The sequence below is a fragment of the Myodes glareolus genome, chromosome 22, assembly GCF_982192425.1.
Source record: "Myodes glareolus chromosome 22, mMyoGla1.1, whole genome shotgun sequence".
NCBI classification, from domain to species: Eukaryota; Metazoa; Chordata; class Mammalia; order Rodentia; family Cricetidae; genus Myodes; species Myodes glareolus.
In genome coordinates this window covers 50926032-50953335 of record NC_142047.1, presented here as the reverse complement: position 1 = coordinate 50953335, position 27304 = coordinate 50926032, and the positions used below count along the sequence as shown (strand labels likewise).

The 27304-nt window shown below is 49.0% G+C and overlaps 1 protein-coding gene across 3 annotated transcripts; it reads left to right on the top strand.

The window, feature by feature from the left end:
* Klhdc4 (kelch domain containing 4) lies at window positions 1-26662 on the top strand. 3 transcript variants are annotated; one of them, XM_048437430.3, is made up of 12 exons: window positions 1-182; window positions 2233-2324; window positions 3721-3799; window positions 4802-4900; window positions 8140-8276; window positions 17485-17577; window positions 19134-19293; window positions 21871-21946; window positions 23248-23456; window positions 24670-25072; window positions 25943-26068; window positions 26246-26662. In XM_048437430.3, exons 1-12 carry the CDS (start codon window positions 84-86, stop codon window positions 26440-26442), a joined length of 1770 nt encoding a protein of 589 aa, XP_048293387.3. In that variant the 5' UTR covers window positions 1-83; the 3' UTR covers window positions 26443-26662. The 3 variants fall into 3 exon arrangements, with proteins under 3 accessions (XP_048293387.3, XP_048293389.3, XP_085537948.2); XM_048437432.3 differs by lacking the exon at window positions 1-182 and adding an exon at window positions 635-699 and having other exon boundaries at window positions 3721-3776; XM_085681822.2 differs by lacking the exon at window positions 1-182 and adding an exon at window positions 635-699.
* Window positions 26663-27304: the final 642 nt, after the last annotated feature.

The following is a 27304-nucleotide window of genomic DNA, read 5'->3' as shown; positions in this document are numbered from 1 at the left end:
AGCGCGCCGCTCGTTCCCGACCGTGGCAGAACGCTGCTCACTCTCCTTCCGTCGTCTCCAGGTGCCGCTTCAGAACCGGCGCAATGGGCAAAAAGGGCAAGAAAGAGAAGAAGGGCCGTGGCGCGGAGAAGACGGCCGCCAAGATGGAGAAGAAGGTGTCCAAGCGCTCGCGGAAGGAGGAGGTGAGCGAGGCTCAGAGGGACGGCCGTGGAGGGAGGCGTGGCGTGGCCTGGGTCTGCGGGCGGGAGGCCGGGAACCGGAGTCATGCCGGGGTCTGTGGGTGGCGGTCCTGCGCCGAGCCCGGCGCCCTCAGGCCTTTCCTTTTCTCCGGTGCCCCTCCGCGCACCGGTACCTCTGGTAGAGTGGAGCAGCGTGGTGGGGTTTAGTGGAGGAGAAGCTGAAGTTGAGTGGCCCCTGCTTTGTCCAAGTGTTCGTTCTCGGAGTAAAGGCTTAACTGTACTGCGCTTTTTTTTTTTCTTCAAAGGAGGGCAGATATTCCTCCAACAGCCTTAGGGGAGTGAGCCACAAGTAAGATTTTTAATGTTTTTTTCGACACAGGGTTTCTCAATGTAGCCCTGGATGTACTGGAACTCACTACATAGACCCGACTGGCCTCGAACTCACAGAGATCCGCCTGTCCCTGCCTCTTGAGTGCTGGGACTAAAGGCGTGCGCCACCACCGCTGGCGGAACAAGTAGAGTTAAGTAACCAGATAAGTCGCTAGAACTGTGGGGTATTTCAGAACAGTTGGTTCTGGCCCCGACTATCATATTTTCACACACTCCCAATATCCGAGAAACTGCAGATGGATCAGTGTTGAACTTTGGGCAATGTGCCGTGCTTGTTCTTGTCTTAGGTCTTTCTCACACGGGGCAACTATGCTGACCAGGGTTTGTCCATTAGTTTTCCAGGCACAAGATTTCCTGGGCTCCCATCCTCATAACCTGGGAAGAGGAAACCTCGGTTGAGAAAATACATCCGTAACATTGACCTGTAAGGGGCTGGCAAGGTGGCTCAGCTGTTAAGAGCATGTGCTGTTCTTTCAGAGGATCCGGGGTTTATTCTGTGTACCCACTGGCTTACAACTGGCTGGCCTTTGTAGACATCATTTTATATCTTTTTGTTGTTGTTGTTGTTTTTGTTTTTCAAGACAGGGTTTCTCTGTGTAGCTTTGGTGCCTATCCTGGAAGTAACGCTTATAGACCAGGCTGGTTTTAAAGTCACAGAGAACATCCACCTACGTCTTCCTCCCGAGTGCTAGGATTAAGGGCATGCACCACCACTGCCCGGCATAAGCTCCATTTACAAACATTCACGCAAAATACCTCCGTACATAAAAAAAGTTGGCTTGTAGGCAAGTCTGTGGTGGTCTTGTCTTGCTTAGTAATTGATGTAGGAGGGTCTACACTGTGGGCATTCCATACCTAGACAGGTGGTCCTGGGTTGTTAAGAAAGCAAGCTGAGCAAGCCACAGAGAAAACAAGCCAGTCAGTCGCTTTCCTCCTTGGTCTCTGCTTCTTTTCCTGGGCCCAGGTTCCTGTCTTGAGTTCCTGATCTGACTTCCTTTCATATTGGAATATAAACTGTAAGATGCAGAGACTCTTTCCTTCCCCAGCAATAGAAAGCAAGCAAGGACAGCCTAGTAAATGCTGGGGAGTGGGCACTGGGTCGGGGTGGTAAGGCAGGCTTGGTTTCAGTGCTGTCCAGCATACTTGCGAACTGAAACCTTAATTTCTAGGTCTAGTGCGACATCTGGGAAATTGGGGCCAGTGAGTGGTGGGCTCAAGGTACCACTGAGCCCCATCATTCAGGCACTGTTTTAAAGGACTTAAGCCCTGTTCTCCTGGAGCGCATATGTTATCATGGGGTTGGGTGTGGGAGCTGACAACCAATAACCAAGAGAAATCCCAGGCATGGCTATGTAGGCAGCAAGGCAGGCTGTTGGCACAAACAGGTTGTCAGAGGCCATTGAAGGCAGAGTGGCCAGGGTGGGATCCCCTTCACAGAAAGCCCTTGGTTGGTAGAAAGGGCAGTACATGCATCTACAACTACAGGAAAGCCGCCGTTGGTGTCACAGCAAGTACTTCCTGGATGTATTACTTTCTGTGTGTTTAGGACTCAGGTGTGATTGAATCCCAGTCTAGTAGGGCCAGTGGGACAAAAGCTGACCATGCCTTTGACTCTGCGACAGGTTAGACAGAGTCTCACATGTAGCTACTTTTGTATCTTTAGGAAGACCTGGAGGCCCTCATAGCCCATTTCCAGACCCTGGATGCCAAGAAGACCCAGGTCACAGAGACACCATCTTCTCCACCCACGCCACGGTAAGTGACAAAACTTTGTGTTTCCTGTTGTGGGGGAAAGCTAGGGGGTTTCAACACAGGGGTTCCGTGTAACCCTGGATGTCTGGGGACTGTCTCTGTAGACCAGGCTGCCCCAGAACACAGTGTCTGCCAGCCTCTGCCTCCCAAATGCGAGGACGAGCTGGCTGTCATCCCCAGCTCTGCAGAGGGGGTAGGGGGGTGGTCTCACATTCTGCTCTTGCTGCAGGGACATGGCCCAGTGAGCCTCCCTTTGCCTTGCGAGTATTTGAAGAGTGTCACAGGTGTAGACTGAAGAGCACCTCAGGTTTTTGATGTTCTTAATGCTTTTATATTTACGTGTGCAAAGCTTATGAAACAGAAACTCTACATTTGTCATTCTAAGTGAATTTATAACTTATGAGCAAGGTCCCAAGTATATGTAGAATTCATACACTTGTCAAATGGGCTGAATAGACAACTTGGGTCTCCATCAGATTGCTTCCTCAGCTTCTAACATTGGATTCCTTTTTGACTTGATTTATGGCTCCCTCGTACTTGTCTGTGCCATTCAACTGAAGCTCAGGATCATCAGGAGAGGGTCTTCATGGACTGTCATTTGGGAAAGTGTGTAATAAGCTGTATTGTTCAGACAAGGAAAGTGTGCAAGCCTCTCTGCCTCTAGCCCCATTTTGTTTCGTTGATAAATGAGTTCTTCACTTTCCCAGACTGGGATTGATTTTATCCCATCATAACTTGCCTGAGTGGAAGCCCAGGACGGGACTCATTGAGATGAGATAATTGGATGCTTCAGAACCTGAATCTCTCTGATTCACACATGGCCTTTACCTCTCTAGGGTGTGGGAGGGTGTCAGTGTTGAGCCCTGAAGTAAAGTGGTGGTGGTATATTCTGCTGGCACTTTCTTTTTCTTTTCTCTTGAGTTGGTGTGCTGTTGGACCCATCTGGTTGTTGCAGCAAGCCCAACACCTTCACTCCAGAGTCCCCTCTGAGTGTGGATGGTTCATATTCACCGTGAATGTGGAGTATTTCTTTTGATGATGATTTGGAACTTTTATAAAGCAGCAATGATTGAAAGTTAGGTTCAGTGTCAGGGCATAGTTTAAAATGCCTGCAGAGAACGTTTCCTGGTGGAAGGGAACGGGAGGTGGAACTGTGGTAATGAGATTATGTCCTCCTTGATGACCTAAACATGTTCTGACCTCCCACCTTTCAGTTGTGTTTTCAGACCTTGTTTCTCAACCTTTCTTTCACTGTGACAAAATATCTGAGAGTCAGCTGAAGGAGGAAAGGGCTGCCAGAGCTTGTGGTTTTGGGCCGCTTGGGAATGTGAAGGGGAGTCTGTGCTTAGCCTGGTGCTATGTTCTCTGATGTTGCTCCTCTGTGGCTTTTGTCTTGCAGGTTAAATGCCTCTCTGTCTGCTCACCCTGAGAAAGATGAATTAATCCTTTTCGGAGGTGAATATTTCAATGGCCAAAAAGTAAAGTATATGTTTTTCTTTTTCTCCCAACTTTTTAGGGCTCATTTGAAGTGAATGTAAATTTATGATACAAGTGTGCCCTGTCCTGTCTCTTCCCTCTCATACCCCCACATTCTAAGTATCAGGCCTGATGTAGGCTGTGCTTGACCAGTCACCAGGATCCCTCTGGGACTGGCAGCGGGGGCTTTAGTGCTGCAGGGATCCTGGTCTCTTCTAGTCCGCAGAGCCAGCTCCACTGGGTCATACGGGTGCACAGAGTTGTTTTGAGTAGAGAAAATGTTAGTGAATTGTGGGGCCAGAAAACCCAGAGTTTTGGAATGTGGAAGGAAAGCGGTTGAAAGCATGGGCTCCTCTAGTAGCCTGTGACAAGTTCCAAGTCTTCCTTCCTCGTCCAGCTCACTCTCTGTGTTTGCATCCACTTATAAGCTGGCTTAAAGTTAGAGAGTGATGAGTCTTGCAGACTCTTGGGGCCTGAGCCATCAGTTGACATGGTGACGCTGGCTCCGACTTGAGGGTTTTGTTGTGAGCTTTGAGCTTAGATTGGTGAGAGGATGTTGATACTGCCGTTATGTCTGTCATTTCAGAACCTCCTTCTGGGACGTGGCAGTGTTTTGTAAAAGGTGGTGTGTTAGATGGCTGCCAGCCAGTGGCTGGTGTTGTGAAACCATGCTACAGCAGGCTGGCCTGAGAAGGGGAGGTTTGGGGACTAGGTATGCACAACGTCTTCCGTTAGTGTTTTACCTGCTCATAAGTCCATGGAGACTTAAGCATGTGGCAGGTTGGGAGCGTCTGTCATGTCCTCCCAGGCAGCCTTGGGGCGTACACATGGCCTGTCTGCACTGGTGTGATTGGTGTGTATAAGCTCCCTGGAGTGTTCTCACCGCTGCCATTGCTGTCTGCACTGGTGTGATTGGTGTATAAGCTCCCTGGAGCATACTCACCACTGTGGCATTGCTGTGTGCTTTGTCATTTGTGGCACTGATGGTCACTTCCTTCCTGCAGACCTTCATGTATAACGAACTCTACGTCTACAGTATCAGAAAGGACACCTGGACTAAAGTTGACATCCCTGGCCCACCTCCAAGGCGCTGTGCTCATCAGGTAATGCCTAAACTGTCTGTCACAGTCATCTACAGATGACAGGCCACTTCCTGCTTCCCTCCTGTTACATCCGTCTGGGTCTTTAAGACAGGATCTCACTCTGTGCCTTAGCATCCTCCTGCCTTAAACCTCCTGTGTGCTGGAACAGGAGGCTGGAGCCACCAGCCTGGGCCCTGCCATCTTCCCTGGACACCTTACTGTGTTTCATTGCACGGGTCTCTTCCTCTGTGAGAAGGGAGTGAGCCCCTGCTCTGAATGCAGTGATTGAGTGTAATGCAAATACTACCTGCTGGTTAGAACCTCCATGTCTGCTGGTTAGAGCTTCCATGTGTGCCGCAGGGCTGGGCTGCTGCTAACCAGAGCAGTATTCAGGAGTGGGTCAGGTGGTGGAGGGAACAGAGTCACGTTGGATAAATTGTATGGTATAAGCTCATAGTTAGCTTTTTGGCAGATGAGAGAGCAGGTGAGAGCTGCTCTGCCTCTCAGGAAAGCTTTTCCCAAGTGTCAGGTATCCCCTGAGCTCTGGTGTAGTTCTCCCCCTTGTCCAACACCCCAGTTCTTTCTCAGAACAGTTTGCTGTCCTTTCCTGGGAGGAGGTGGGTGTGAAATGAGGGACAGCTCTTCTGTGTGGACTTCAGGAGGCTTCAGGCAGCTGACTATGAGGCTTGATGTCAGGAAAAGGGGAGGGAGGGCTGTGTTTGCCTGGTGACTTGATGGTTTGTCCCCAGAACAATTAATAGTCAGGTGTGTTCCCATTGTGCTGGTTGATTTTGTCAACTTGACATAACTAGAGTGACCTGGAAAGGAGGAGCCTCAGTTGAGGAATTACCTCCAGCAGACTATCCTGGGGGCACCTCTGTGGGGCATTTTCTTGATTAATGATTCATGTAGGAGGCTCAGAGCACTGTGGCTGATGCTGGTCCTGGGCAGGTGGCCCTGGGTCATATAAGGAAGAAAACTGAGCAAGTTGTGGGGAGAAAGGCAGTAAACTGCACTCCTCCGTGGCCTTTGCTTCAGTTCCTGCCTCCAAATTCCTGCTCTGGCTGTCCTTGGTGATGTATAAAGTGAAAGCTTTCTTCTCCAAGTTGGTTTGCTCTGCCTTTCATCACAGCAGAAGAACACAGACCACAACACTCATGAAAAGAAAGGACGAGTTGCGGTGGGTTTCAGTGAATGCTAGCTTTTCTTTCTTTTTCTTTTTTGTTTGTTTCTTTCTTTTTTTCTTTTTTTCTTTCTTTCTTTCTTTCTTTCTTTCTTTCTTTCTTTCTCTCTCTCTCTCTCTCTCTCTCTCTCTCTTTCTTTCTTTCTTTCTTTCTTTCTTTCTTTCTTTCTTTCTTTCTTTTTTTTTGAGACAGGGTTTGTCTGTAGCTTTGCATCCTGCCCTGGAACTAGCTCTTGTAGACCAGGCTGGCCTTGAGCTCACAGAGATCCGCCTGCCTCTGCCTCCTGAGTCCTGGGATTAAAGACTTTGGCTCCCTCCCCACCCAGCAAAAGCTGCATTTTCCTTGGTGCAGTGTGGCAGTGAACAGTGAGCTATGGGTGGAAAGATTAGAATACACTGTGATTGCCTGTGACAGCACCACCTGCTGGCTGCTGGGTCATGTTAGAGCCTCCTCTGGGCGCTGGGATGCAGCAATGAGAACACTTGGCCTTCCCAATGGAGTTCCCTGTTTCCCTGTTTTGTACCTTGTTTGGTCCTGAGGGTGTCTGGCTTGGGTAGCGCTTGGGCTCCCTGGACAGAAGAGTGAGGCTGGTGTCAGAAACCTGTGTTGTGTTGTGTCCTTGCTCTGCACCTTCTGTGTAGATGTGGACCAGCCTGGCTTCTGTTTGGGCTAACAGCGGGAAAGGTGATTGCCACCAGTTCACATGGTTTCTGGGAACATGCAACGTTTGTGTTTTTGAGGTTTTATTGTTGTTGTTGTTGGTTCGTTTTCAGCCAAGTGCAGTAGTGAGGGTACAGGTGAAGCTGCCTGAGGTCTTTCAGTTACATGGGAGGGAGCCAACAATGACCGGGGAAGTGGCTTTCAGCCAGGCCAGCCCGAGGACTCCTAGTCTCTTGAGAGAGTAGCTGGGATTGCCCTGAGGTACACAGTAGCCTTAGCCTGTGCTGTTATTCCAGGAGGTTGTTCTGAGCTGGGAGGCTGCTGTAGGAATCAGTTGTAGCAGGTGTTTGACTGTTTTCATCAACAGGTGTTACCCCAGTCCCGGGGTAGGTGCACCCTGAGTCCCCAGGCTCTGAGGATGAGAGTGCTCTCTTGTTGCATGAGTATGAAGACCGGAGTTAGGGTCCCAGCATCCATGTAAAAATATGGACGTAGTGGCACGTGCCTGTAACCCTGGTTTTATCAGTGGCTGAGGTGGGGGATCACTGGAGCTTGCAACACAAGCCCGGCTCCAGGTGCAGTGAAAGACCTGTCTAAGAATAAGGTGAGAGCGATAGACGGGATATTCGGCATCCTTTCCTACTTCTGCACCCACACACAGGCAAGTACAGCCCCCCAGTGTGTGTACACCTCAGATACTCACACACCTGTGTATACATCCTGCACACTCATACACATGTGCTTACACATATGCCTTACAGTTGCGTAGAACTTGTATGTGTCCACATACCTCCCATTCATATTTATGCATATACCTTATACACATACATGTGTTCATGTAAATATACCTCGCATCCACCATGTGCATACGCCTCATACACATGTCACACACCTCACATAGTGTGTATATGCCCCACATACATGTCCGCATACTTCATCCACAAATGTATATGCCTCACATGTACATATGCGTACACCGTACACCCCTGTGAGTATTCAACACAAGTACATATGTTTTATGTATGCACACATGCATATAACTCACATATTTACACCTCATATTCTCATGTGCATATACCTCACATATACATAACTAATAATAAACAGCGCTGAAGCGCTTTTTTGTTCTTTAATAAACAGAAATAGTATTTGTTCCTTGATAACCTATGTGAAGTTGCAATAACTGCTCATTTAATAGGACAGTACATTGTCTGAATGTAAATAGGTGTCTGTCTTGCAGTCTAGGGAAAGATGGATGCATTAGATCCTTGAATATAATTAATATGCCTCGGGAAGTTTGTTCTAGGAGACAATGGCTGAGGGAGTTCTAGGTGGATGGTGTTGATGCTGTTTGTCATGCTGGGACCAGCTGTGCTGTCTCATGACTCACCTAATCTGTTTGCTTTCTTTTAACAGGCTGTAGTGGTGCCCCAAAGCGGTGGACAGCTGTGGGTCTTTGGTGGGGAGTTTGCATCTCCTGATGGCGAGCAGTTCTACCATTACAAGGACCTCTGGGTCCTGCACTTGGCCACCAAGATCTGGGAACAGATTCGGTAAGATCTGGGTGGGAGCCTGAACCCTGGTCTTAGCTTGTGTTTCTGATAGGGATTGAGTTATGGGTGAAGCACAAGCAGGGTACTTTCCTGTGTGGTGGGGTGAGGGCTTTGGTGGAGGCGTTGTTTAGGATGCTGAGCAGCGAGCAGTGTGTCAGGCCTGAGTCACCCTCTCCGTGCATTTCCTCCAGTATGGGTTCAGGGCTACTGCAGCCAGTGCTGATCCCGATGGAGATCGCTCATGATAAGACCAGGAGATGGCCCTGTTTTAGATGATGGAGAAATAGCAGAGCTGGTCAGAGGAGGGAGGAACCTTCATGGTTCTCGGAAGCCAAGCTTGCAGTGCTGGTGCCTGCTTCTCTGCTGGGAGCCTCTGCTGTGTGTCTGTCTCTGAATGAGAATTACTGCAGAGAGGAGCCTGGCAGAATGGCCAATTGCCAGCAGACTTAGTGATTTCATCTTCTTTGGGTGCTCCCTAGCCCTATTGCCAGGGATATGCATGCCGCAGTGTGAGGGTCCTTCCCTCTCTGCTAATAAAGCAGTAAAGCAGAATTATGAGGGAGCAGTTTCCTGATCTTGGGACTCTGACTGGAAGAGGTTTAGTTGTCACTGGAGAGAATGTTGAGGTGCCTTTAATTCCTGATCCTTCTGAATGCTGGCATGGCAGTCACACACTACCACCTGTGACCTAGTTGCCATTCTTCTTCTGCTTCCTGCTTCCTGCTTCCTCTTCCTCTTCTCCTTCTCCTCCTCTTCTTCCTCCTCCTTCCCCTCCTCCCCCTCCTTCTTTTCCCTATCCTCCCCTCCTTCCCCTCCTCCTCCTTTCTTCTTCTTTTTTCTTCTTCTTCCTTCTTCTGGGTTTTCAAGACAGGGTTTCTCTGTAGCTTTGGATCCTGTCCTGGAACTAGCTATTGTAGACCAGGCTGACCTCATACTCACTGAGATCTGCCTGACTCTCCCTCCCAAGCGCTGGGATTAAAGTCGTGCGCCACCATTGCTGACTTTGGTTGCCATCTTCGCCTCTGAGTTTCAGCTGCAGATCCGTCGTAGATAGAAAGCTGTTATTTATGTGCTTTATTGCCTGTCAGAGGAGCCTCTGCTGACAGTTTCAGACTCAGCGGCCTCTGGCATTATCAGGGGACAGTGCTGATTCAGACCCAGCAGAATGTGCTTTCAGATATTTGCCTCTTAACCAGGTGTAATGACTGTTTCACAGGTCATTCTTGGCTCCTTTAGGAAGCCCGAAGTCCTAAGTGCATTGTTGATATGGGCACAGCCAAGCCATGGACCCCATAGCCTTTGACCCATGGAAGAATGGTAAAGCCCTGCCCCCACGCCCCTGAGGTGCAGCTCGGAGGAAGATAATAATTCCTTCCTCTGATCCATGTGTGGATGTTATTGTGTGTAGAAAATGTCCACCATGGCTTCTCTTCCCCCAGATATTTACAATACCATTGCTGCTGAGATTAGTTAAACCAGTCTTTTTGATCCAGCTCCTTGCACATCTGTATGGAGTAACCCCACCTGCTTGTTCAGCAAAATGCAATAGCCCTGACTCCCTGTTCAGCTCTATAGAATAAGCACTCTGAACTTCCGGGTGGTGTGGTTTCTTTATCAGAGATCCTAGTCCACCAAGTCCCAGCCTTTTTGTGTTTGTCTGTGTCTGTCTTTTTCTTCATTCCCTTGCCTCCCCAGTCAGATCCGTCCCTGGAGCTGAGTTAGTTTGGGTGTGGAAGTTAGGAGTGTGCACTGCACAGCTATGCCCTGCTGTACACTTGCCTAGTAGTTGCTATCTGTGTCTAGTCAGTGCCACTGTGTCAGGGGTTTGTGATGTTTACACTCCTTGTGTTGATGTGAGTCTGACTCTTGTTTAAGGCTCTTGATGAAATGCAGAACAACAATGTGTTGAGGACCTTAATGGAAGAGCCTGTACCTCCACTCAGTTGCCAAGTCCCAGATCCTGAGAGGCCTGATTGCTGATACCCTTTTGGTTTGGGGCGTTTCAGGGCTTTTCTTCCCTTCTTTCCAGAAGGATCTCCCTGCAGCCCTGGCTAGACTGGAACTCTCTTTGTAGACCAGGCTGGCCTTGAATTTACTGGCCCTTCCTCTACCTTACAAGTACCAGGATTAAAGTCATGGGTTACCATGCTTTGAGACTTTCCCATTTTCCTGGCCGCCCCCCTGACCTCATGACTGTGACAGACACCACGGCTGTGGCAGTCTTACTGAGTGAGCAGTTGTCTAATTTGATGGAAAGATCTGGAAGCCAGCCACAGTGCAGGGTCCATGTTTTTGATTCTGGTCTTAGTGGTGCTTGGAATGAGCCCTCCAGAACAGTGGAGGGTTTGTCCAACAGGAGTGGATGGCACCCAGTCTAGGATGGCGGTTGGCAAGGGGAGATCTGCCTTGGTGTTGGGTCTGAAGTATGTAAGGAAACACCCAGAAGTTCAGGAAGGGCAAAGTTCTGTGCTTCCCACCCCGACACCAATCAGTTTGGATGGAATCTTCCATTTGGATCTGAGGTGGATCTGAGATTAGCCTCTGATATGGGTGGATGGATGGTGTGTTTAATGTGTTGGATTTCAGTGTCTGTCTGTCTGTGTGCATGATCAGGTCAGAGGAGCATGCTGAGTGCCCTGCTCTATTACTCTCCTCCATCTTAGTTCTTTTAAGATAGGGTCTCTCATTGAACCTGGAGCTAAGCTATCTGCCAGCATGTCCCAGTCCCAGCCATCCTCCTGCCCCACCTCCCACAGCTTGGGTTTACAAACCTATGTGGCCACTTGCCTTTTTCATGGGTGCTGGGGGGTTAAATACTGGAATACTGGGGAGTCCTTGTGCTTGTACAGCAAGTTCTCTTTCCCACTGAGCTATCTTCCCAGTCTTTTTTTTTTTTTTAGTCAAATTGCTCTTACTGTGTAGCCCAGGCTGGCTTGGAATTTCCCTGATCGTCCTGTTTCTGTTTCCCAAAGGGGCTGAGATTTAGGCGCATGCTACTGTGCTCAGCTTATTATTTACTTGTTTATTTCTGTTAGGAATCTCTACAGTCTTATAAAAAAGTGTCCATAAACTGGCAGTGCTGGTGCACACCTTTAATCTCAGCACTCTGGAGTCAGAGGCAGGGAGTCAGAGGCAGGCAGTTCTCTGAATTCAAGGCCATTCTGGTCTACTGAGTGAGTTCCAGGAAAGCTAGAACTACACATAGAAACCCTTTCTTGAAAAACAAGCAAGCAAAAAGTGTCCATAAAAAACTGCCAAAGAGCCAGGCGGTGGTGACCCACGCTGTTAATCCCAGCACTCGGGAGGCAGAGGCAGGCCGAATATCTTTCTGTAAGTTTGAGACCAGCCTGGACTACAAGAGCTAGTTTCAGGACAGGCACTAAAAGTACATAGAGAAACCCTGTCTCAACAAACAAACAAACAAACAAACAAGAAAACAAAACAAAAGCTGTCAAAGAAAGGGGGCAGGGTCACGATACTCAGCAGATAAAGATGCCTGTTGTCAAACCTGAGTACCTGAGTTCAATCCCTGGGACCTACGCAGAGGAAAGAGAACTGACTTTCTCAGGCTGTCCTCTGACTCCCACATACGTGTTTGGTATGTGCATATACTCATAAAATAAATAAAATAGAAGAAAATGGTGGTGGTGACACCATTAATTCCAGCACTTGGGAGGCAGAACCAGAAAATCCCTCACAGGTGAACTCAGCAACTTGGGTTTTCATTAATTCTAGATGGAGTCAAGTTGACAAGCAAGAGTAGCCATCACAGTGCCCAAACATGCTGGGTGCAGATCCCCATCACTGATACACAAGTCAGGTGCACACTTGGCCTGTATGCTGGAGGGAGAATGTGGAGGGGACAAGTCCCAGGAGCTTGCCATCCAGCAAGACCAGCTGGAACAGGGAATCCTGTCTCAGAGGGAGACTAAGTAATAAATGGAGAGAGATTGGGGAAGATGCCATCATTGATCCATGTGTGCACACAAAGGCTCAAGAATGCACACATCTAACACCACACACATAAAGTGCATGATTGTTTCTTAACATCTTCAGTTGTGCAAGCAATACTGCCGTCGCAGGCTAAAGGACTTCTAGCCCCTAAAAAGAAACCTTTACCTTTCAGCCACCCAGCCCTCACTTTGTCTTTGAACTTGCCTCTTCTGGCTGTAAACAGAATTCTGGAATATCGTGGCCTTCAGTGTGCGTTTTTCAAGTTCATCATGTTGGAATGTGTGTCGGTGTTTTATCCTGCAGACTATTGATCCATTTGACTGTTGAGGGCCCTTGGGCTGTTACTACATTTTCATATGCATTAATGCCTTCAGTAGATAATAAAATTGATTAGAAGGGTAAAAATGCATGTGGCCTGTGTGTGCTTTTTGTCCCTCCTGATGGAGGAGGGAGCCCATAGCCCGTATTCAGTCTACACCCAGGCCCACTGGTTTTCTAGAGAGGAAGTATACTCTGGCCTGTGTGGAGGAGGAGGTGGCAGAAGCCGTGCACTTCACTGATGAAGGCCTCAGAGTCCTGGTGTTGCATGACTTTTCCTGAGACGTTTGTAGCTTTTCACCCTAGATAATGGACAACAACAGCCGGATATTCTAAGCCTCACTTGGCCAAGCGGTGCTCTTATTGGTGTTACTTCAGGAGCATTACACCAGTTATACCTCCAAGGAGTTGTCCTTGGTTACAGCTTGGGTCTGAAGTCCCTGTGCCCAGGAAAGGAAGCCCTTGGCCCCTTTTCACAGTGGCCAGGTGGACTGGGTGCCTGAAGCCCTCCTCTTGGCTCTGTAGCACTGTAAGGCTTTCTGAATAGGTGCCTGAGACCCTGATCCAAAGTCAGCTGTGCACCTGTGCTGTGCCAGTGAGTACTTGGAAAGAGCGAGGGCCGTGTGTGTAAAGTGTGGCTGACTTACGGAAAGCTAAGAGGGTGATCTGGCGTGTTAGCGGTTGGCTTCTGACCTGACTGGTTTTCTTGGGACTGACAGCTAAGTATGGCAAGGTGTCTGCACGGGTGGCGGAAGGCTCTAAGAAAGAGAGGACATGCCACACATAGCGCCCGTCATGGGAGCAGGGAGTGTTTCTGTTCTGTGATGGGCCCTGTGACCTTGAACTCAGAATTTCAGTAGAATTCAGTCAGCTAAGCTTGTCACCAGGTACTGTGGAGTGTTGTCAGTATAAACATGAACAGAACTTGCTTGGCTGTTCACTCTCTAAGCCTGCACTGGTGTCTGATGCATATCTCACAGCGGCTGGGTGGTGGAGTTGGTGATGCTGGCTGGCAGCATGCCCTATGGGAATGCCATTCTGTGCACAGCCCAGAAGAGCTAAGAGCCTGGCACCCACACCATTGCGTGCGTGTCTCTGTGCTATACATAGGCTTCTTGATGAGTGGGGCAACTCCATATTTAGGATTGACGGCAATTGAAAGCCTACTGGAAATTCGAATATAAATGGGCTGTTGGGAGGGTGGCTTTATTTTTCTAGAGGGAACGTGGAACCTCTTTATAGCCCACCCCCCTTTGTTTTTAGTTATAGAACAGTGGTACTTACTTCACTGCTGCTGCCACAAGTGAGTTGTGTCCGTGACATCTGACTCAGCCAGAGGATGACCTGGTGAGGTTCCTGTTCAGGAAGCTGTTGGGAACCTGGCCTAAGTCTCTAGGGTTCTGGGGTTATAGATAGCCAGCTTGTCAGTGGCCTTGACCTCTGTCACTGGGTGGCACTGGGATTTCCAGTCTCTTCTGTGGATGCTATAGTAGAAATAGGTGTATGTGAATGTGCTGCTTCGGCTGTGCAGTGAGCTCCTTCTCCACGTCCCTCATACAGCAGGGCGGCTGGAACACTCAGCGGGAGCTGCCCTTTGGCCCGAGCAGTCACTTTCTTTCTTGTCCTTGTGTCTGTGCGAGATGTGGTTATGCTGTCTGCTCACCTGGGATGTGGCCTTTTCCCATGTGTACGTTCAGGGTCCCTCTGTATTATGGTCCACATAGTCCTCTTGGTCTAAGGAAGCCTTCATGTTGCATGATGATGTGCTCTAGACTGACTCTTTTGAGCCTGGAAACAGATGTTTGCTGTTTTTAATCTTGAATTTTGACCCTAGAACATACTTATTAAATTACGAGTAATACAAAGCTAGGAAAAGGCAAATAAATTGGTTGACAAATTGTGTATCCCCCAGTCTAATGAGATTTTCTGTATAGGGCTGTAAGTAAGGGTGAAGCAGACTTGGCTCTAAAGCTGCCCTTCCTGATAGTGTAGCGGGTAAGCCGCATGCGACCACCCAAAAGGGGGCCTGAGGGTGAGTCCCTAGAAAATGGTGTCTGGAAGGTACTGATTTCTGGTAGACATACTGGCCATCCTGGGTGACTTTAGCAAGGATCCTGGTGATGTGATGGGTATAGTCAAGCATTTGGGGACAGTCTTCACTCTGGACTGAGCTAGGGAAGACCCCAGCGGGCACTTTCTGTTGTGCTTCAAATGCTGCATCTGAAATTCGGAAAGGGCAGCCTCCAGACAGGATCCTTTCAGTGTTGAGATTCTGGGCGGATGCATTTGTTAGGAATCTTGCTGTTTGTGGGATTTTCTTTTCTTTTTTTTTTTTTTTTTAAGTTTTATTTCCTTATGTGTGTGGGGGGGCAGGGGAGGATATGGAGTAGGTGTCTGTGGAAGCCAGATGAGGGCATTGGATCCTCAGGTGCTGGAATTACAGGTAGTACCCAGTGTGGGTGCCAGAAACTGAACTCTGATCTTCTAGAAGAGCAACAAGTGCTTTTAACTTGTGAGACATCTCTCCTCTGAGCCAGCCCCCACTTTGTGGGGTTTTCACATAAAATCCTGTGTAACTGCCTGTAGCAACTTGACTTTCCCGCATTCCACTTGGGAGCAGTGGGAGGGCTGGTCGGCAGGAGGAGAGGCTCTGACGGAGCAGACCTCAGAGAACCTGTCTGGGCTCTGGTCTGCCTTTGGTAGCCAGCAGCTTTTTACAGTGACAGGCACTCTTTCCTGCCTCCCTTTTCCCACACTCCTCTCTGTCTTCCCTTTTTTGCTTACCAGAGTGATGTGTGTTCACTGTGGAAAGCTTGTGGAATGTAGAAGACAGACAATAATAAAACTGCTCAAAACCCCGGATTAGAATCTTATGTAATGTGTTTTGTAACGCTGTCTTTCATTCTTATGAACACTTTTCTCTGACATGAAATATCTTAATCTGATTCTTTAAGAAAAAAAAAAAGAACAACTTTGTCTGATAGAATAAAGTGGAATTCCCACTTAAGTTTGCAGTTGGGAAAGTTTTTGGGTTTTTTTTTTTTTTGGTATGTTCTTTATGCTGTCCACCATACTTTGAGACAGTTTCTCACTGATCATGGAGCTCACCAGTGGGCAAGGAGCCTGACCAGCCACCCCAGACCCACCCATCTCCATTTCAGGATTGGGATCACAAGTGCACACCACTGAACTTGGCGGGGTTTTTTGTTTTTGTTTTTTGTTTAAAAAAAACAAAAAAACACCCTGATTTTGGGTTCTTGTGCTTGTGTGACAACCATTCTATAGGCTCAGACTTTTTTCTTTTTTTTCTTTTTCTTTTTTTGTTTTTTGGTGAAGGGATTTGAGACAAGATCATTTTTTTGTCCTGGCTGTACTGGAATCCACTATGCAAACCAGGTTAACCTTGAATTCACAGATACACCTGCCTCTGTCTCCCAAATGCCTGGGATTAAAGATGTGCACCACCATACCTAACCTATTGTATGCTGGTTCTTTTGTTTGTTTGTTTTGTAGCATTTATGTATGTGAATGTTTTGATTGGTGTGCATATAAATGTTTGAAGAGGATGTCTGTATCTGGAATTAGAGAAGGTTGGTTGTGAACCACTGTGTAGGTGATGGGAATTGATGGGAATTTAACCAGGGTTTTCTGAAATGCAGCCAGCATCTTAACCAGTGCTCTGACCCCCTCTTTTAAAAATTATTGCTGTTGTTGTTATTATTATTATTTATTGAGTATCTCTCTGTGCATCCCAGGTTGGTCTTGAACTCAGTGAAATCTGCCTAATTCAGTCTCCGCAGTACTGGGATTAAAGATGTGGGCAACCACGTCTCTCTCTCTCTCTCTCTCTCTCTCTCTCTCTCTCTCTCTCTCTGTGTGTGTGTGTGTTGTTTTGTTTTTGTTTGTTTTCGAGATGGGGTTTCTCTGTGTAACAATCCTAACTGTCCTGGAACTCACTTTGTAGACCAGGCTGTCATCAAACTTACTGAGATCCACCTGCCTCTGCTTCCCAAAGTGCTGTGATAAAAGGCCTGTGCTACCACTAAGTAACCTTAACTGTCCTAATACTTGCTCTGTAGACCAGGCTGGCCTTGAACTCAAAAAGAGCCACCCGCTTTGCCTCCCAAGTGCTGGAATTAAAGGTGTGTACCACCACTGCCTGGCATACCTGGCTTTCCCCATATATGTATTTAATAGCGTATTTTGAATTCTTTATTTAACAGAACCCAACCTATTATTTTTTGCCTGAAAAACATTTATTCCAAGTCAGAGATTCTGCTATTTCTGGAAATCTTTACTGTCTGGGAGTTGAACTCAGGGATTTCACACACTCCTGAGGAAGTATTCTACCACTGATCTACCCTCTTATCTTCCAGAAGTCCTATAGCATCAGGCAGGACTGTTAGGTTGAGTCTGGTCATTGAAGAGATAATGAAGGGAACTTACTAAGTGTATTGAAAATGAAAATCAAGAGCTGAACATAGCTCAGTAGTCAAGAGTGCTGGCTGCTCTTCCCGAGCACCAGGGTTCAGTTCCCAGCACCACATGGCCGCTCACGCTCGCTGTAACTCTAGTCCCAGGGGATCTGATGTCCGCTTCTGGCTTCTTGAGTGCACCAGGAACCCACATAGTACACAAATGTACATGTGAACTAAACACCCCCACACACAAAATGCAAATAAATCTTAAAAACAAAAATCAGCCGGGCATGGAGGTACATGCCTTTAATCCCAGCACTTGGGATGCAGAGGCAGATGGGTGTCTGTGAGTTCAAGGCCAGCTTGGTCTAAAGAACATGTTCCGGAACAGCTAGGGCTATTGCACAGAGAAACCCTGTCTCAAAAAATGAAAACAGCAACAGTGAAAAAAACTCTAAACCTAGATAAGAAATATCTAACTTAATAGTGTTTTTTTTTTTTCCTCCTCGTCATTTTAGATCAACAGGTGGTCCTTCTGGTCGTAGTGGACATCGGATGGTGGCCTGGAAGCGACAGTTAATTCTTTTTGGTGGCTTCCATGAAAGCACAAGGTTGGTACTCAGAGCAGATTGGGCCTCTTCTGGAGCACAGGGTAGAGGCTGCATGGGCCAAACAATCTGATCACCGTAGGAACACTGCTCACAACTTCCTGGGCACACGGCTTGGCAGCGACAGTGTGTGACAGCCACATGAAGTATTGAGGAAAACATGGGCTTGTCCTTACATTAAGTCAGCACCTACTGTGTGCATGGTTGTGTGCAAACCAGCGTAACCCTTCCCTCTTACAGATCTGTAGATTGCTGACCGCCATTTCACAGTGGTTTTTAAAAATTCTTTCGGGGACCGGAGAGCCCTTGCTGCTCCTCCAGAGTTCAGCTCCCAGCACTCATGTCTAGTAGCTCACAGCTGCCTATGGCTTCACCTCCAGGATGTCTAATGCCTTCACAGCCTCTGCGTGCCCACGCAGACATGTACACAGAAATGCACATAAGTGGGAATAAACTTTTTTTTTTAAGTACAAACCTATTTAGGAAACACTTAGGCATACAGACAAAATGACAGTCCTACAGTGAATGGAGTCACCATCTGTATTAAATTAGCTTGACTTTTAAATATCACCATTCTGAATTTTCCTTGAGACAGTTGTTATTTATCTCCAATTCAGAGTAGACTTTTTTTTTTTTTTAACTGAAAGTAGAGTTTGAAATTGGAGAAAACTGGATTATAGTAATTCTCCTAGAAACCTGGAGCCTCCCATCCTTCATGTGCTCTTGGAGAGGACTTTGTGGGTTTGAGGGGCAACCAGCAGTTCCCATGGCTTCTTGGCATTTCTCTAGGGCAGAAGAGGCAGACAGCCTTGTGCCAGCTTTGCCCCTGCAGTTTGAGCCCTCCACCTTGTGCATATGAGGGGGCAGAGCCTGCCTGTGACAGCTCTCCCACTACAGCCTTCAGAGCTCACAGTGGCTACAGAGCCCCAGGCTTGGATTATTCAGATACACTGTGTGGAGCAATGGTTGTCCTGACTTCTCCTGCCTTTCCTCTGTGGACAGTTGAGCTCCTCTTCACAACTGAGGCCAGCGTCTGTTCAGTGACAGGCACCCCAGGATAGCCAGCCTCCTTGTTTTGTTTCCAAGACTCCTATGTACTTTGAGTGCTCTGGTGTCTGAGTCCCTGGCTCTGAGCAGACTGAGCATTAGGTGGAGCCTCCCAGTCCTGCCTGGTGGTAGGTGCGAAGGCTCTGTTCCTGCCCTTGGGCTGTGTGCATCGCTCTGTCCCTGCCCGTCCCTGCCTCAGTTCTTACCAAATGGTCAGTCTCCTGCCTTGTTATCACACTCATTGTCACACTGAGTAGCCACATGTGCCTGATGAAGGTAGTGGTTGTCACCGGGGTAGGAAATGGACAACTTTCATAGTAAACTATACTGTGATTGCGACTGGAGTTGTTTCTGATTCTTCTGTAAATTCAGGATTCAGTCTTTCATTTGGATTTAGACTTGAAGCAGATGGCTAGGTGAAACACAAGTTTGCCTTCAGTATAATTGGTGCACTAATGACCCTGCCTTCCCCTGCCATCTCTCTGGTGACCTGTGTCCTTTTCTCCCACCAGGGATTATATCTACTATAGTGACGTGTACTCCTTCAGCCTGGATACCTTCCAGTGGAGCAAGCTATCCCCTTCAGGCCCTGGGCCCACACCCAGATCAGGCTGCCTGATGGCTGTCACCCTCCAGGGCAGCATTGCCATCTATGGGGGCTACTCAAAGCAGGTAAGGGCCCCTGTGCTTAGAGTTAAGAGGGGCATCCATTGAGATGGGAGCAGCCTTGCTCTGAGCTATAAGCTGCAGTGGCAATGGCTCTGCTCCTCTTTAAACATACAGAGATGGGTTTGTGTGTGTGCCCACACGTGTGTGTGCACACATGTAGTTGTGGGTGTGGGTCTATAGTTGTGTGGGTGTGGATGTGTGTTTAGGCTGGAGGTTACCATCAGGCATCTTTCTCAGCTGCTCTCCACCTGGTTGTTTTAAGACAGGCCTCACACTGAACATGGAGCTGGTCAGTTGGTTGTGCCTCTGCTATCTCCCGGGATTAGGGTTATAGATGCTGGCTGCCAAGCCCAGCTTTTATGTGTTTGTTGGGGATGCAAACTTAGTTCATGCCATGCCAACCTCCCAGGAGCACTGCCAGGTGAACAATCTGTGTTTACACTGTAGCCGATATAAGGACTGCATAGTGTCCTCTCCCTGTGTCTGCAGTCAGTGTTGTAGCTGTGTTCCCAAGCCAGTGCTCAGGAGTCTCTTGCTGCTTTTGGAGTGCGTGTATCTGCAAGTGCTGGCCACTTGCCCTGCTCTGTACTGGTACTGTGCCATTCCTGACATTGCTGTAAATCAGGGGTTTAAAAAAACAAAACAAAGACTATCTCATTATTTTTTTTTTCTTTAAAACATTCTCACATAATTAACGTGAATTTTTTCAGTGACCACCTGCATGCCCAGGAACTCTGCTTTTCCTGTTCCAGCACACTTGTTTGATCACGTATGTTCACGCAGCTGTATCCCTCACTCTTCCATTATCTTTTGTGTAGTTCATAGAAAAGTACAGGGTCATGCCTGAACATGAGTTTGTGTGCATGCTCTTTCATGTATGTCGGGGGGGGAGTCAGGTAGAGGTCGGTGTTGACTGTCACGTGGTTTATTTGCAATGCAGTGAATACAACCCGCTGTGGCAGTCCTGGAGCATGGCCATTCTTTCTCTCGGTGCCCCCACGTAGTCCTTTCTGCCCTACTAGGTCTGTAGTCTACAACTTTCAGTTCTTTGCTTTCTTTCTTTTTTTAAGAATATCTTTTATTGGGGGCTAGAGAGATGGCTCAGTGGTTAAGAGCATTGCCTGCTCTTCCAAAGGTTCTGAGTTCAATTCCCGGCAACCACATAGTGGCTCACAACCATCTGTAATGAGGTCTGGTGCCAGACATACACACAGACAGAATATTGTATACATTTACACACACACACACACACACACACACACACACACACACACACAAAGAATATCTTTTATTGGGCTGGAGAGATGACTCATTTGTTAAGAGTACTGACTGCTCTTCCAGAGGTCCTGAGTTCAATTCTCAGCAACCACATGGTGGCTCACAACCATCTGTAATGAGATCTGGTGCCCTCTTCTGTTGTGCCAGTGCACGTGGAAGGAAGGCTGTGTATATAATAAATAAATGAATAAATGAATAAATAAATAAATAAAAGAATATCTTTTATTTATTGTTTTGACAATTACATCCATTTACAGTACATCTGGAACAAACCCAGGTCTTACAATTCCCCATCCCGGACATCTCCCAGCACGCCCCTTCCCACCTTAATGCTCGCTCTTTTTTGCATTTTGTAACCCACTGAGTCCAATTATCTCAACCTACCGGAATAGTGATAAACCTTGTTGGCTTAATCTTACGCAGGTCCTGTGCAAGTGACCACAGCTGCTCTGAGTTTCATGAGTGTAACGTTGTGTTGTGTCCTAAACATGTGACAGCGTTTCACAGTACTCCTCCCCCTTCCCTAGCTCTCACATTCTCTCTGTACCCTCTTCAGTGATGTTCCTGAGCCTTAGGAGGTGGGGTTGCTCTCAGTATCCTATTTAGGGCCAAGCACTTAACAGCCACTTATCCTCAGCTCTGACTAGCTGTGAGGCTCCTGTGTTTACTGTTGCCCACTGCAGAGAGATGCTTCTCTGACCACGGTAGAGGGCAGCACTGATCTGTGGGTAGAAGACAGAGTGGCAATGTGTCCATTTAGCAGAACAGTAGTAGGTTTCTGGCTTGGTCCTGTGACCTCCTGAACCAGGGGCCTTTGACCGAGTTTGCAGTACCAGGCATGAATTGCCTCTTGTGGAGCAGCCTCAGAGCCAATCAGTGGTTTGGGCCTTGGGGTGCTGAGTAGATGTGTGTGCTCTGGCCTCAGGGCTGACAGCCGGTCAGCATCATTGTTTGAAGGTGAAAGCTAAGGACCCGGGATCTGTGGGTTTAAAGGCTCCAGGAGGTCTGTCAATGGTGTTGGCTTGCTTCTCTCTACACAGTGCCAGTGCAGCTGTGTCCTCTGACACGCAGGAGCCAGAGTGAGGTATGGCTGAGCTGTGCTGTGTGTGGGTCCATCCATGTGGTACAGACCTGTGGATGCACAGGAATTCTGTGGCAGAGCATACTGCAATGTTCCAGCATGACTGGCCATTGGTGGTGTCTTTAAAATCGGTCTGCCATACCTGTGCTCTCTGTGGGACTGCAGCTCCTGTTACGTGCTGCTGCAGCCTGGCTGGTTCTCATGACTTCTGTGTTTTGCAGAGAGTCAAGAAAGACGTGGACAAAGGCACCCAGCACTCAGACATGTTCCTGCTGAAGCCCGAGGAAGGGGGAGAAGGTACTGCAGTGCTTGAGGATTGTGTTCTGGGTGTGTGGCCTTGGGGTGGCTTACATTTAGCCTCTGGGCAGAAGCAAAGACTATGTGTCCCTTTTGTCAAAATGGGAGCTGCATTGAGTTCCCTGTTGGCTGCCTAGAGCCAAGGACCAGACCACCTTTCTCAGGAGTGATTGAACTGTGGTGCCTTATGTGACATGGGTGAGCCTTCAGTGTGCCCTGGAAGGCAGCAGGAGCCCAAGTCACTCAGCCACTGTGTCCCCCTTGAAAACCCTGTGTTGTATTTGTTATTCTCAGGTATAGTCTCATGCTTAGAGGTAAGATTGGGGATGACACTTTTGGGCGGACTCCCTGAACATGCATGCTCAGCCCCAACGTGTGGAGCCATATGTGAGGGCAGATGAGGAGTGGGGAGATGGGAAGGAGGAGCTGCTGTGGTCCTGTCCTTGTGTGACATTTTAAAGAGTGTTTTCTTACTCAAGAGCACACAGACATTACTAGGATATGTAGTTCTGTGTGCTCAAATGTGAGTCATCTGCCACTGCCGGCAGGAAACTGGAGGTTGGACAGTGTGGGGCTGTCCCTTGGGTCCAGCAAGTAGCCCCATGATAAGGGAGTCCTGTGCTATGAGCAGCACTCCCTCTGTAGATGCACAGTGTGAGATGATGGGCTTCGCTAACTCCATGTTAGTGTTTTCGGCTCTAGTCCCTCCCCACAGCACCTGCTGCTGTGATGGGTTGACTGGGGACCACTAGTGGGCAGGCCCAGAGTCCTACCTGCACTGTGGGCCTAGTCAGTCACCTCCAGTGCATGGTCACCAGCACTTTTTTAATGTTTAGTGAGGGACAATCTCAGTTCTTTCTTCTAGAAGTAACGGGAAGACATTTTCCATGTGTCAGAAGAATTTGGCACCTGTTGGGAAAGCTGAGCTCAGCTGTCCCCGATGAGAGGGGGTGTAGTCCAGGGCTGGGTGAGCTGGCTTAGGACCCTAGTGAGGTATTTTAGCCCATGATCCTCCTCTAGCAAGACGGCACCTCCACATCTGTCTCTCTGCCTTTCGACCCTTGGTTCCAGGGTCCCTTAGAAAGTGAGGTCTGGTGTCACACAGCTGAGCTTTGAGAAGGATGGACTCTGAGGGTGGTTGACTGGCGTCCCCTCTTCCTACAAGGGGAACAAAGTGAGTTTCCATGCCTAAATAATTTCAAACACTCACAATTGGCCTCATCCCAGGTGCCCAAGGCTCTCGTGTGTCCTTTCTGGCTCTTAGTGTCCCCTCTTACCCCTTCCTCTGTTTTCTTTGGCAGGCAAATGGACTTGGGCCCGGATTAACCCTTCAGGGGTCAAGCCTACTCCAAGGTCTGGCTTCTCTGTGACCCTGGCTCCAAATCATCAGATACTGGTCTTCGGGGGCGTGTGTGATGAGGAGGAAGAGGAGAGCCTGGAGGGCTCATTCTTTAATGACTTATATATCTACGATCCTGCCAGGAGTCGCTGGTTCGCAGCACAGCTAAAGGTAGCCTAGGCTCCTGAGAGTCTTCCATATTACCTTCTGTCTCCTACCCACTCTCAAGCCTTGTTGCTTCCTTTTAAGGCCCATGTACTCTTCTGTGTGGGTCCTGGGTGACTAGGCTTGTGGCCCCTGTTCCTTCTTGATGTCACCTACCACTCCTTGGCAGGGCCGAGATGTTGAGCATGTCAGGTTCTCTGAGCCAGTTAATGTCTGTTGTTGCTTGAGCTCAGCCCTGTTTCCATCCCCCTTTCTGTTGTCCTTGTCAGTGCAGCTGTTGCCCAGGACCTACCTGGAGCAGACAGACTAGCAGGTAACAATCCCAGGTCGCCCTGGCATCTGCACAGAGAAACTGCTCTGAGTGCCCACAGTATGCGAGCTCTAGTACCTGCTGTGGGCTCAGCCTCGTGGAGGGATCTATGATAGACATAGATACGATATGATAGAAAACCTTGCACACGTCTGCCCCTGCGCTGAGAAGCTATACCAGGCATGGCCACTCAGTCTCTGAGCATTGAACCCATATATAGGTTAGCCTTATTTTCAGATTACTTGGTCCTCGGGCTCTAAGATGTCCTTCAGGGACTGTTCTGTATGAGACGCCCACTACAGCCTCAGGATGAAGTGGGTCTTGTGTCCAGGTTGGCTGGAAGTGGTCATAGCTGGAATATTTGAATATAGCTCAGTAAATGCCATCTTGTGAGCATGGTGTTCTGCCAGATGACAGAGACTACTACAGAGCCACTCAGCAATACTCCTGCAGAGTGGCCAGGGAGACAGAGTACATGTCCTCCTGTAGGAGGGTAGCTCAGTGCTAGCTGGCGACGGAGGGCCCTGCATGGTCTTGAGGGTCAGAGTGGAGTGCTGACCCTCTGTCATCCTGCCTGTTGTTGGCTGGGAGTGATCTGCATCCCTTCTATGAGTGACAGTAGGAATGGGTAGGATTTCCCAAGAAGAGCCTCAGACACCTTTGTCTGCGTTTTAGCCGGGCCTGGTCTCACCTGGGTGCTTCCCAATGTGGGACTCAGGAATGACTGTCCCTCATTACAGTGAAGGCTAGGAGGCCGTTCCTCGCTGCCGTCCTGGCTACCTGCAATGTCTGCTCATGCCTGCGCTGCTCCACACCTCTTTCGGGGTAGCATGTTAGATGGAATGTTGACTGGCGTGGTAGAGGGAAGGCTCTCACTGCCCTGCTCTGCAGCTTGAGTTGTGTTAACAGGGCCCCAAGTCGGAGAAGAAGAAACGGAGGCGGGGCAAAGTAGAGGAACAGGAAGGTGCCACTGAAGAGGAGAGTGGGGGGACTGGTGCCCCCGAGCCACTGGAGGTGATAAAAGAGGTGGTGGCTGAAGATGGGACAGTGATCACCATCAAACAAGTGCTTGCTCCCTCTGGACTGCCGGTGCGACCCCCACCTAAGGCTGAAGACAGTGCTCTGGAGGCCAGCAGCACTGGGCAGGAGCCATGTCCACGTTCAAATGCCATGCTGGCCGTCAAGCATGGACTGCTCTATGTCTATGGTGGCATGTTTGAAGCTGGTGATCGCCAGGTGACCCTTAGTGACTTCTACTGCCTTGACCTTCACAAGATGGAAGAATGGAAAACCTTGGTAGAGATGGATCCAAGTAAGCTGGGTTGTGTGAGACCTCTGTATGGAATGAGACTCTTATGAAAGCCTGTGCCCTGCCTTGCAGGGACCTCTGCTCTTGACTCTGGACCAGGTTTTCCTTGAGAAGAGCCTGGGGGATGGGGGACTTACTTGGCACACACCTGTGTGCTCTGAGTGCTAGCAGGAGCAAAGTGGGTCACAGCACAAGACACCGGTACCCGGGTCAGACCTGCTCCACATGTGCCTTGCATCTTCTCCCAGGTCAGTGCGGAGCAAGCAGAACTTGAGCCTGCCTTTGGTGGCTGGTACTCTGAGGTGGTTGCTCTCCATCACTGCTCAGAAATCATGACATCCCCATTTTATCCAGACTGCCGTTGGCCCCAAATCCTTTATTTTTTATTTATTTATTTTTTAGAAAGTGTCACTGTGTATTCCTGGCTGACCTGGAACTTGCTATCACAACCAGGTTGGCCTTGAACTCAATACATCCACCAGTCTGCCTCCTGCCCCCTTCCCTCATTTCTGTTCTTTACTTTTCTGAGATCCGAGACTAAACCTGCAGTGCATGTCTAGGGAGAGGCCCTACCCATAGTGCAGGGTCTGTCACCGTCTTCTGGGTACCCCTGGAGCTGTAGGGGTCCAGGAAGAGGCAGCCTCCACTCAGGTGCCCACAATGGCAGTATGGCTGAAGTTGGTGCCCACCACAGTATCACTCCCAAGTTGCTCTGAGGTCTGAGAGGCATGTACTGATCTGTTAATCCCAGGCTTCAGGGCAGGAGAGTTGGGGTTCCTGTTTAGTCGAGTAGAAGGAGGGGTTTTATGAGGTGGTGCCCTCCCGTGACCCCTCGGCTGTAGCTAGAACCCCGTGTTGGTTTTGTTTTGTCAGAATCTCAGGAGTGGCTGGAGGAGACAGACTCGGAAGAGGACAGCAGCTCAGATGAAGAGGGTGCAGAGGGGGGCGATGAGGACCAGGAAGAGGACAGTCCAGAGGACAGTGCTGAGGAGGGAGCAGGTGAGAATCCCATCAGCCCTGACTGTTTCGCACTGTGCTTTCATGGGAGACCTGTTTAACACTGCTTGTGTCTAGGGTGGGTCTGGGTAGCTTGCCATTCAGTGCAGCAGTGCCCTGATCCCTCTGAACTTCCTGACTGAGCATGCTCTGTGTCATTCTTCCTTCTGGGATGGAAAGATCCACAGCACCCAGAGGTGGCGCCTGGGGAGCAGGACGAAGAGTACCTGTCCCGGACTGAACAGTACTGGCTGAAGCTTGCCCGGAGCCACATGGGCCCTGATGCAAAGGAGAAGAAAGTGCTGAAAGTAGCTCATGCTATGGCGAAAGCATTCATTGATGATGCAGGTCAAGACATGGCACGGGCCCAACATTAGACTGAGCAATGACTTCAACATCACTGGTGTCCTTAAGCCAGGCGTGAGGAGGCCCCTGCAGAGGCTGCAGTCTGAGGAGGAACGCATTGCCCTGACCGCAGCTGTTGTCCACACTGAGGGAAGGTTAGAGTGAGATGGACATTTGGGGGACCCACAGGATATGTGCTCTTGTCCTAATAAAGCTGGGCCATGTGCCCCAAGGTTTTCCTTCTTCACAGAACGAGGAGATGGGTATGTGCCATCGGTCACCCAGAGTTGCTGTGGAGTGCTTAACTCTCTTGTGCCAATTGGCCTCCTCCGCCACTTGGTTTGGTGCTGTGAGTCTCACGGTAGAATATTATGGATGCATGGATATGTCCATTGGCTCCACTGCAATGTTAGTAGGGTTTTTTTCCTCCCTCGTTTTCAGATGTGTATCGAGGGGGGCCAGGGGATGAGACAGGGTTTCTCTGTGTAGCCCTGGCTGTTCTGGAACTTGCTCTGCAGACCAAGCTGGCTTTGAGTGCAGAGATTTGCCTGCCTCTGCCTCCTGAGTGCTGGGGTCAAAGGTGTGTGCCACCACCGCCTGGTTTAGACATGTATTTTCGTCTTATGTGAATGTGTATGTTGGTGCTCACGGAGGCTAGAACAGGGTGTCACATCGCTGGAGTTGGAGTTACAGATGGTTGTCAGCCATGTGACTCGGGTGCTGGGAATTGACCTGGGTCTTGTGAAAAGGCAGCAGAGGCTCTTCAGCTCTGAGTGTTGCCTTCTCCAGCCCCTCCACTGCAGTCTTTTTGAGGAGGAAGCAGTGACACCTTCCCATGGGCACAGGGCTGTGTCCTGTGAAATGATAGGGAGGCTGCAGGGCAAGAACCGAGCC

Coding starts and splice junctions, on each gene's coding strand:
- Klhdc4 (XM_048437430.3), top strand. CDS start 84: ATGGGCAAAAAGGGCAAGAAAGAGAAGAAGGGCCGTGGCGCGGAGAAG. Junction 17,578..19,133: donor GGCTTCCATGAAAGCACAAG/GTTGGTACTCAG, acceptor TTCTCCCACCAG/GGATTATATCTACTATAGTG. Junction 21,947..23,247: donor GCCCGAGGAAGGGGGAGAAG/GTACTGCAGTGC, acceptor TTTCTTTGGCAG/GCAAATGGACTTGGGCCCGG.